The following is an 11,217-nucleotide window of genomic DNA, read 5'->3' as shown; positions in this document are numbered from 1 at the left end:
CTTTAGCCATCAAGCATTCTATTGGCCTCAGCTTTTCTAAAATTTTCTCAGATGCATGTATGTTCTAGATAAGCTTTTCTGTTCCTGGAAATATCTATCTACTATCTGGTGAAGGTCATTCCACTGATCTGAAGCTCACTACCAAATCTCTTCTAAGTCAGCCAAGATTACATCTTTTATTCATATCACTTTCATTCAACATTTAATTCAAAACTGTTATTCTCTGCAGAATTTAAAATTTGATGACCACAGGAATGGTTTCACTTAGGTTTTTTAACTTGGTAAACCATCTTTCCTGATCTGCCTCTTGAGAAACCTGTATGCAGGTCAGGAAGCAACAGTTAGAACTGGACATGGAACAACAGACTGGTTCCAGATAGGAAAAGGAGTACATCAAGGCTGTATATTGTCACTCTGCTTATTTAACTTATATGCAGAGTACATCATGAGAAACGTTGGGCTGGAGGAAGCACAAGCTGGAATCAAGATTGCTGTGAGAAATACCAATAACCTCAGATATGCAGATGACACCACCCTTATGGCAGAAAGTGAAGAGGAACTAAATAAAAAGCTTCATGATGAAAATGAAAGAGGAGAGTGAAAAAGTTGGCTTAAAGCTCAACATTCAGAAAACTAAGATCATGGCATCTGGTCCCATCATTTCATGGCAAATAGATGGGAAACAGTGGAAACAGTAGCTGACTTATGTTTTTCTGGGCTCCAAAATCACTGCAGATGGTGACTGCAGCCATGAGATTTAAAGACGCTTACTCCTTGGAAGAAAAGTTATGACCAACCTAGACAGCATATTAAAAAGCAGAGATATCACTCAGTCCACAAAGGTCCGTCTAGTCAAGGCTATGGTTTTTCCAGTGGTCATGTATGGATGTAAAAGTTGGACTATAAAGAAAGCTGAGTGCAGAAGAATTGATGCTTTTGAACTGTGGTGTTGGAGAAGACTCTTGAGAGTCCCTTGGACTGCAAGAAGATCCAACCAGTCCATCCTAAAGGAGATCAGTCCTGGGTGTTCATTGGAAGGACTGATGCTGAAGCTGAAACCAATACTTTGGCCACCTGATGTGACGAACTGACTCATTTGAAAGACCCTGATGCTGGGAAAGATTGAGGGCAGGAGGAGAAGGGGACGACAGAGGATGAGATGGTTGGATGGCACCACTGACTCAGTGGACATGGGTTTGGGTGGACTCCGGGAGTTGGTGATGGACAGGGAGGACTGGTGTGCTGTGGTTCATGGGGTTGCAAAGAGTCGGACACAACTGAGTGACTGAACTGAACCATCTTTCAGCTTTCTACTACATGTCATCTCCAAAAACATCTTCCCGGATCCATTAAGAGTTTGGTCACTCCCTGTATGTTTCCAGAGAACCTTTTTGGCCCATCAGAGCACTCACCATTCTGAACTGAAACTGCCTGCTTCTGTCTCCCTTTCTGTAGTATGAACTCTTTTTTAATACCAAATCCCCAGCATCTAGCACAGTTCTTAGGATCAGTCAGTTCAGTTCAGTTCAGTCGCTCAGTCGTGTCCGACTCTTTGCGACCCCATGAATCGCAGCACACCAGGCCTCCCTGTCCAACACCAACTCCCGGAGTTTACTCAAACTCATGTCCATTGAGTCGGTGATGCCATCCAGGCATCTCATCCTCTGTCATCCCCTTCTCCTCCTGCCCCCAATCCCTCCCAGCATCAGGGTCTTTTTCAATGAGTCAACTCTTCGCATGAGGTGGCCAAAGTATTGGAGTTTCAGCTTCAGCATCAGTCCTTCCAATGAACACCCAGGACTGATCTCCTTTAGGATGGACTGGTTGGATCTCCTTGCTGTCCAAGGGACTCTCAAGCAACTTCTCCAATATCACAGTTCAAAAGCATCAATTCTTTGGTGCTCAGCTTTCTTTTTAGTCCAACTCTCACATCCATACTTGGCTACTGGAAAAACCATAGCCTTGACTAGATGGACCTTTGTTGGCAAAGTAATGTCTCTGCTTTTTAATATGCTGTCTAGGTTGGTCATAACTTTTCTTCCAAGGAGCAAGTGTCTTTTAAATTCATGGCTGCAGTCACCATCTGCAGTGATTTTGGAGCCCAAAAAATAGTCTGACTCTTGTTTCCACTGTTTCCCCATCTATTTGCCATGAAGTGATGGGACCGGATGCCATGATCTTAGTTTTCTGAATGTTGAGCTTTAAGCCAACATTTTCACTCTCCTCTTTCACTTTTATCAAGAGGCTTTTTAGTTCCTCTTCACGTGATGGTGCTTGGTAAAAACTTACTGAATAAAAGTATAACTTCAGGTAGAATTTATTCTTCTTGAAGAGATCCTCCCAACCCCTCAAGATTCCTCAATGAAAACATTTCTTGCAAAGCTCTCTCATCTTCATCCCAAACTGATGAAACCCTATTGCCTAAGGGTTCTGGACACCTAACCTACCTTAGTCACTTGGTAAATCTGAAACTGATACGGAGAAAGATTTTCTTTTTTTGCAATTAAATGGTTACCAAACTGGATTATCTGGCCCACATAGACCTCTCTGTCCTTAGCACACTAGTGACTAACTCTCCATTAGTGTGTAGATAAGTGGGTATCTAAATTCTCTAGCCCTTTGTTTCTTCTCTGTAAAATCTGGGTAATAGTGCTGAACTCAGAACTGATTTATGAGACATCTATACAGCATTCATTATGTGCCAGGAACTGACCTAAGTGCTTTACAAACATTGGTCAAATAAATGATTAAGTGATAGAAGTACACTTCTTGCTATTAAGTACATAGCAAGGATGTGATGAATGCTGGCTCATAAATGCATACTACACCTAAGAAAAGCTGTGAGCAGAAAAAAAAGTCCAGATAGATGAATAGATGTGAGGTGCCCAGATAAAGACATTTTCAAGAGGAAATGACTGAAATCATTCTTAGAGAAAAGTTGAGGCTCCTATACTATAAAGATAGGGTTCTGTTATTTTCATTTTCTGGACCAAAAAGATGTTAAGTCCTAAAGTTGAAACTTGAAAGGAATCTTAAACTTTAACATTCATTTTGTATTTTCAAATCTTTTTATTCTCTTTGAAATATACATTCAGCCTAATCCACTGACTAATGCTAGATGAAGGGGAATACTATATGATGACCACATCTGAACAATGGCAGCGAACATTTATCAAACGATGCCTTTGTGTCAAGCACTGTGCTAGGTAATCACTGTCTGTGTACCAAGTTTTTTACTTAAGAGTATTTCATTTAATATTCACAACAGCCAACAGGACAAGTACTAGGATTGTACTTCATCTGCTCAGTGACTGAGGCTTATAGAAATTCAGTAACATGCTCAAAGGTTATACAGCTGAAAAATGAGAAAGCCAGGTCTGTATTCTATCTAGAACTCTGAATTTAGAGTTTGTGCTCTTCATCAATAGTTAATACCACCTCCTCAATGATGAAAGAAACATTAGACTTATTAATTCTGCTACAGATTTCAGCAAAGTCTTTGATGAGTCACTGTTTTTAAGTTAGCAGAAGTAAACAGAAATTTGTAAAAAGAAGCATGTTGCAGTCTTGCTTTGGAGAAATTTTATTAGGAGAATCATCAAGATGGAAGATTATCTGAGGAAACAAGCATTTTTACTTTGCTTTTTCTCTTAGTTTAAGAATAATCCTTAAAAAAAAAAAAAAAAGAATAATCCTTTGGGATTCCCTGGTGGCTCAGAGGTAAAGAATCCTCCTGCAATGCAGGAGACCTGGGTTTGATCCCTGGGTTGGGAAGATCCCCTGGAGAAAGGAAGGGTTACCCACTCTAGTATATTATGGCCTGGAGAATGCCATGGACAGAGGAGCCTGGCAGGCTACAGTCCATAGAGCTGCAAAGAATCGGACACAACTGAGTGACTTTCACACTTTTGTTTTAATAGCAATCTTTAGTCTTTTGGGATATAGGATTTTCTACTCTTGATCACATTTTCACAACAATTCAACTCCCTGTTCCCCATAGCCTATAAGTAATCTAGATCTATGAGGTCTAGATCTAAAACTAGAGACCATCACTATTTTAATATCCAAAAATAGACTTTCCAACCAAGCAGTGGAAATGGAAAGTTGCTTTGGTATATTCAATGTGTTGCGGAGTTCTACCCTCAACTTACCAGAATCTCTCCTATATTAGTATGCATGTTGATAGAATAACATTATGACTGTCTTATTTTAAACTTTATAATGTATTAGAGGTCTATGGTAAGGGAATCAATTTTATAAACCTTCTTGTCTCTTTTATTTCTCTGTGCTTATCATCTTCCTGTGTTCAATGCTTTTTCAGCTTCTTTTTCCTTGACCCTCTTCTGCTCGACTTTTGTCTATTCTAACCTTCATGCCTACACCTCTCTCAATGTGTTTGAAACACACAAGGAAATAATGTGCTTAACAGTATTATCTTGCTTCAACAGAGTATTTACCGTTTTATTTATCCTGACAGGCACATTATTTGCCTCACACCATAAAGGCACACTTACCTTCTACTCGTTTTTTGTGAAGTGGAGGTCGTCCTTTCTTATTCCTCACTGAGGAGGTTTTGCTGCTGCTACTTCCACTGTTCACGGACATTCTATCATCTTCACCGCCAGTGACTAGAGAATTTCTATAGGAGATGAGTGGAAGCCATACGTCCTCCCTCCTTTCCATCATTTGCTCCGTAAGGAATTTTTCTAGGTATGAGTGACTAGAAACAGAACAGAAGCGGTCATTTTTATGGAAGCAGTTCATTTAATTTTTTTCATAACTTGAAGCTCTCTTCTCTCTCTGAATAATCCTTAAAGAACACATTAAACTGTTCACAGTGGTTACCTTTAGAAATACAGGGATTGAGAATTTAAGATTTTGCTTCACATTATCTCTGGAATAAGCAATGTATTACTAAAGGGTATGTGTGTTTCTTCCTTTATTCCTTTTTTTTTGTTTTTAAGTACCAGTGTTCAAAAAAAACAAATCAGAAGTTTGGCTCAAAAAGGATACTGATTCTCTTTTAAAATGTTCAGACAGGGCAGGATTTCTAAAATGGTGGAGTGTGGGGAGTGACATACCCTGTCCCCAACAAAACCACGTTTTTGCTGGTAGATGTTGAGAGTGGGGGACCCTAGGGGGTCTATGGGATGGGAACTGTCTGTACCTTCCCCTCACATTTGCTATGAACCTGAGTGAGTGAGTGAGTGAAGTCGCTCAGTCGTGTCCGACTCTTTGCGACCCCATGGATTATAGCCTGCCAGGCTCCTCCGTCCATGGGATTTTCCAGGCAAGAGTACTGGAGTGGGTTGCCATTTTCCTTCTCCAAGAATTATAATGGTGTCATGATAAAAACCACTTGACAACATGCAACTCACACAATCTTTTTGTCTTGCCGAAGAAGCTTAGATGAAAATTCACTCAGTACTTCCAGGAAAGCCAGATTAGGAGGTGGGTATTCTTGTCCTTTCTGATTTTGGTATTTAAAGGCAAATTCTATGCCATCCCAGTGTTTATTTCATTTAACTTTACTTTTTTAGAGCAGTTTTAGGCTAGCAACCTAAAACTGCTCTAAAAAAGTAAAGTTAAATGAAATAAATACTTTATATCACATGTTTCCCTCTTGGTCTACAAGACTGTACATGGCCCAAGGCTGCCCTTCTCAGGAGCAATCATGGAGGAAGCTTCTAAGCTGCTGGTCTCCTGACTGACTCTGGGCAAAGTAAACAACCTGAACTGTGATAGCAGCTTTTAAAAGTCACACCCATATCCAACAGTAAAAGGTAAAAATCTAACTAGGAGGTTTAAGCACAACCTTTGAGAGGCTAATACAGGTTAAATGATAAAAAAATAAAGAACAAAGATCTGAGTAGGGACAGTAGAGTCTGCATAACGGAGAGAAACAGACCTCACAGAGTTTGCTGATGCAAGTCTCTAAACAAATAAACAACCAAGTAACCAATAACATCCATCTCTAGGGAGATGAAGCATGAACATCATGAGCAGATACATTATTATCTCATTGTATATCCTATGTGCAATACGTTATCTAAAATGATCACTTTTCAACAAAATATGAGACATGCAAAGAAATAGGGAGATGTAATCCATATATAGGAAAAAAAAAAAAGCAAGCAACAGAAAACTTGGCCCCAAACAGTGCAAAGCAATTATTATACATGTATTCAAAGAACTAAAGAAAACAATGTCTAAAGAATTAAAAGTAAGCCCCATAAGAACACTATTTCTCATTAAATAGAGAACATGAATAAGAAGATAGAAATGATAAAGAATCAAATGGAAATTCTGGAGTACAACAATGGAAATTAAAAATTCATTAAAGGTGCTCAACAGATTTGAGCTGGCAGAAGAGAAGTCAATAATCTTGATCATATATCAATAGAGATTATGTAATCTGAAGAGCAGAAAGAAAAAAAAACTGAAGAAAAATGAACAGTGCCTGAGAGAAATGTGGGATATCATTAAACACACTGACATGTAATGGGAGTACCAGAAGAAAGGTGTAGAAGCAAATCTGAAGAAATACGGTAATAACTTCAGAATTTGATGAAAAACAATCAACACATCCTCAAAGCTCAACAAATTCTAAGCAGTATAAATACAAAGAGATCCATGAGACGCATCACAATGAAAATACTGAACGCCAAAGATTAAAAAATCTAGAAAGTAGTTAGAGAATAGTAATTGATTACAAACAAGGGAACGCCAATAAATTTAAAAGCTGACTTCTCATCAGACACAGTAAAGGCCAGAAGGCAGCAGGATTACACAGTCAATATGCTGGAAGTAAAACACTATCAAACAAGAATCTTGTATCTAAGAAACTATAGTTCAAAGGTAAAGAGGAAATAAAAACACTCTCAGATGAACAAAAGTGTATACAGAATTTGTTTGTGGCTGACTTGCCTTATAAGAAATACTAAAGACAGTTCTTCAGACTAAAAACAAATCACATTAGAAAGTAATCTGAATTTACATGAAAAAACTATGAGTGTGGAAGAGTAATTACCAGGTAGTCATAAAGAACAATATAATTTCCTACTTATCTTTTCATTGATTTTAAAAGCAACTGTATAAAACAATATGCACTACTGTGCTGTTGGGCCAATAACAGAAATGTATATTTAACAACATACACAAAAAGGTGGGTGACAGCAAAGATGTATTGGAGTAAGGAAATGACATGAGACAGAGATGGTATTTCACATCCACAACTAAGAAAGAACTGAAAAATATAATTAAGGACTGAAGAAATTAAAATGTTATAGTAGAAAATATCTGTTTAATATAAAAGGAGGCAATAAAAGAGGGAAAAATCAAAGACAGACATATAGAAAACAAAGTATCATGGCAGAGACTGTTTTAAAACAAATAACATGATCTAATAACAAATAACATAACAAATAACCTCATTTTATTGCGCTTTGCTTTACTGCATTTTGCAGATACCTCAGTTTTTACAAATTGAAAGCTTGCAGTAAGCCTGCATTGTCAGATGATGGTTAGTATTTTTAAGCAATAATGTGTTTTTAAAATGAAGGTATGGACATTGTTTATAAGACATAATGCTATCATACACTTAATATACTACAGTAGAGTGTAAATACAACTTTTCTATGCACTCACTGACAAACCAAAAAATTCATGTGACTTTATTTATCACAGTATTTATTTTCTTGTGGTGGTGAGGAACTGAACCTGTAATATCTCTGAGGTATGCCTGTATATGCTGTCTACAAGAAACATACTTTAGATTCAAAGGCAAAAAAGGTAGAAAGTGAAAGGATGGGGAAAGAAAGCTATACTATGCAAACAGTAACTAAAATAGAGCTGGGGTGGTTACACACTACTATCAGAAAAAATAGATTTTAAGACAAAAATTTTCTAGGGACAGAGAAGGCAGTGGAGTTAAGAGTCAGTCAATCCACCAGGGAGACATAACAATTATATATATAACCTAACAACAGAGTCCCAAAATATACATGAAGTAAAAACTGAGAACTGAGAACTGAAAGGAGAAATAACAATTCAATAAAAATAGTTGGAGACTTCAATACCCCACTTGTAGTAATGGACAGAACTAACAGAAAATAGAAGAGAATGTTATGAAGAAAACTATAAGCCAACTGGACTTTGATTTTATGGAAACAGGTCAAATATAAAATTAAACTATAACTAATATAAAACAAAAGAAGAAAGTGTCCCACAATGGTTAAGCTAGTGTTCACAGATCTTTGAATAAGAGAATAAGAAATCATTCCCACTTGCAAATTCTAGGGTACTGAAAGGTAAGCAAAGAAAAACCATATAAAAGTTTGAAAGAAAATTATAGTCCTTTAAACTATCAGAGCCTAAGTTATCATTGTAATTACATGATTAATTTCCTTCAAAAATTTTAACACTTAGAATTATAATGTGAGTGAAGTTGCTCAGTCGTGTCCGACTCTTTGCGACCCCATGGATTGTAGCCTGCCAGGCTCCTCTGTCCATGGGATTTTCCAGGCAAGAGTACTGGAGTGGGTTGCCATTTCCTTCTCCAAGAATTATAATGGTGTCATGATAAAAACCACTTGTCCTGCAATGTGCAACTTACACAGTCTTTTTGTCTTGCCGAAGAAGCTTAGATGAAAATTCACTCAGTACTTCCAGGAAAGCCAGATTAGGAGGTGGGTATTCTTGTCCTTTCTGATTTTGGTATTTAAAGGCAAATTCTATGCCATCTCTGAAATAAAAGAAAATATTGTCTTATTTTTCCAAATGGCTAGTATAGTTCTTCAACAGGCTAGAATTTAAAAAAACTAGTTGGGAAGGCAGCAAAATTATCACCGAAGGTAAAAATAAACTCAAATGGTAAAGTAATAATTTGCATGACAGTTGCATAATAATATTTCATTTTAGTATTTACAGTGGAAAACAATTTATGTTGTGAAGTTATATTTCAAACTTACGTTGTAAAAAATAAAAAACAGCTATGCAGCCACAAAGCTAAATTTCTGTGTAGGTTTTAGAGGTAACAGAATATCCTGGGAGAATACAGAGATTGTCAGAAAATTTGGTTTACTTAAGTTTTTGTAAGGTACTTAAGAAAATTTTTTTATTATTCGGTTTTCAATTATGAAATGAGGATGCACAGTGTTTTTAAACATGTCTCCCACAACATTTTCTCACTGACAGAGTGACAAGAATATTTTGTTAAAACTTTCCTTGAAAAGTCTAACATTTGTTACTTTAAAAAATCGGTCAAATAATAGTTGTTTTTGGTAAGTTTCAGTAAACCAGATTGTGTATAACAGTGTTTATTTAGCTCACTCACTTGTGGAGTGTGGCAACTGCTTCTCGTGTCTTGATCTGGTCTAATCCGAATGTGAGGGCAAAGCGACGTGCCAATTCTTTAATACCACTGACATGGGCAGATGTCCTATCTAGGTTGGGCCCTTGCTCTTGAACAAGTTCATTAAACAACTGGTAGAAAGAAAAAAAGAGGAAAAAGTTCATAGCTAAGAAATATTTATTTACTGTTAGAATAGGTAATACAATTTAAAAAATATTTAAAAGCCATATGGTAAAATAAGTTATTTCCCTTCCTGTATTAACAGTAGCCACACTTTCCCCTTCTCCAAGTCATCTACTATTTCTCGAGCTTATTTTCATGCTAGTTGTGTGATTACATGCAAACCAGAATCTATTTTTCTACCAAAAGGAACATATTTTGGGTTGGGGAAAATGTTTACAAAAATATACTATGTATTCTTTTTGTTGTTTTCACAGGAATGGCAATATATAAAATGCAGGGTTCAGAACTTTGTTTCTCACTCATTACATCTTAGACAAGAACATTATGTAAACGAAGATCATTAAGATATATGAAATGTTTTTTTCCCATCCAATGACAAAATACACAAAAAAGTTCTAAAACTGAGTGATGGGGTTTTATAATTACATACACGTTACATGTATTGCATCAAAATAATAGAATCAAAACTCTGGAATACTAAAGAATATAAAAGCCATCGTCATTCTGCCACCAAAGTTAGACACTTACATGTATCTGCCGCCTCTTCTATTATGAGAGAATGAACAGTCCAAGCTCTGATCTAAAGCCACTCCCTGCTTATGTACTGAATCTCACCGTCCTTTACCTACTTAATGGTTTGGTCCTGTGTACAGCTTTTTTCTGAATCATTAACTACTCCCTCTCTGTTAGATGCATGCCTCTTAAAAAACAAACAATCCTAACTTCTTAATTCCATCTCCTCTGCCAATTACAGATGCATCTGTCACATTCTCTTTACACAATGATCCTGAGAAATACTGTTTATATTTGTTTTCTTTACTTCCTCACCTCCCAATCTCTCAATTCACTCTAGGCACACCATGTCATTGAAATAGCTCTTATCTTCTATTAGTTAAGTTGTCTACCTTTTTAGGTTTCTTTAGCAATAGACTGGCTTAAACTACTTACTCTGCCATGACTAGAAACAGCAGTTCTTCCAGAGATTTTCAAATTTACTCATGGGTAATTGTTTATAAATTATTAAACTTTAAACTGTTTTCAGAGATAGTTGTACACAATAGCCTTCAACTCTTAAAATTTACATTTAAAATAAATACAAAGAATATATTTCACTGTATAAAATTCAAAGAATATCAAAGTAAAATTATCTTTTCTCTTTCCCATTATATATCATTCTTCTCTCCAAAGGTAATCAATGTTAGGGTTAAAGTTTGAAAGTTTTTTAGACTAATTTAGACACATTAATATATTACACATACATAAAGTTTTAATTTTTGTTTATATGGTATTGTACTATATTTTGTCCTGAAACTTGCTGTTTTTCACTTAATATTTTGTCTTACAATTATTTTAGCTATTTCAGAATAAGTTTATATTACTAGTCCTATGTTGATGAACATTTAGACTATTTAGAATCATGCAATATTACACAGACTGTTGCAATAAAACTATCTTTCATATACACGGTTTTGTGTATACCTGAATGTATCTATGCAGATACCTAAGTAGGAAAAAACTGGTTCAAAAGGAATGTATATCTTAAACTTTGAAATATACTGCAAAATTATATTCCAAGAAGGTAGGAGCAATTGCTTTCACAAGGGACCTTTTTCTTTCCATATCTTTAACAATCATTGGTATATCTATCATTTTAATTCATGCCAGTCTATTTGGCAGTGATA

At 36.2% G+C, this 11,217-nt stretch overlaps 1 protein-coding gene across 5 annotated transcripts in view; it reads right to left on the bottom strand.

Annotated features, from left to right (window-relative positions):
- The window catches only part of STAG1 (STAG1 cohesin complex component), a 505,242-nt gene that overhangs the window by 7,978 nt on the left and 486,047 nt on the right, over nt 1–11,217 (bottom strand). For all 5 annotated transcript variants that reach the window (XM_070466701.1, XM_070466702.1, XM_070466703.1 and 2 more), the window contains 3 exons: nt 9,335–9,483; nt 8,615–8,743; nt 4,515–4,720 (listed from right to left, as the gene is read on the bottom strand). In XM_070466701.1, the coding sequence (XP_070322802.1) occupies nt 4,515–4,720; nt 8,615–8,743; nt 9,335–9,483 (484 nt within the window). The remainder of the gene's footprint in view (nt 1–4,514; nt 4,721–8,614; nt 8,744–9,334; nt 9,484–11,217) is intronic.

Source organism: Odocoileus virginianus, chromosome 4, assembly GCF_023699985.2.
Source record: "Odocoileus virginianus isolate 20LAN1187 ecotype Illinois chromosome 4, Ovbor_1.2, whole genome shotgun sequence".
In the NCBI taxonomy this organism is placed as follows: domain Eukaryota; kingdom Metazoa; phylum Chordata; class Mammalia; order Artiodactyla; family Cervidae; genus Odocoileus; species Odocoileus virginianus.
Note: the sequence above shows the minus strand (reverse complement) of the source record. Positions and strands in the feature narration are given on the sequence as shown.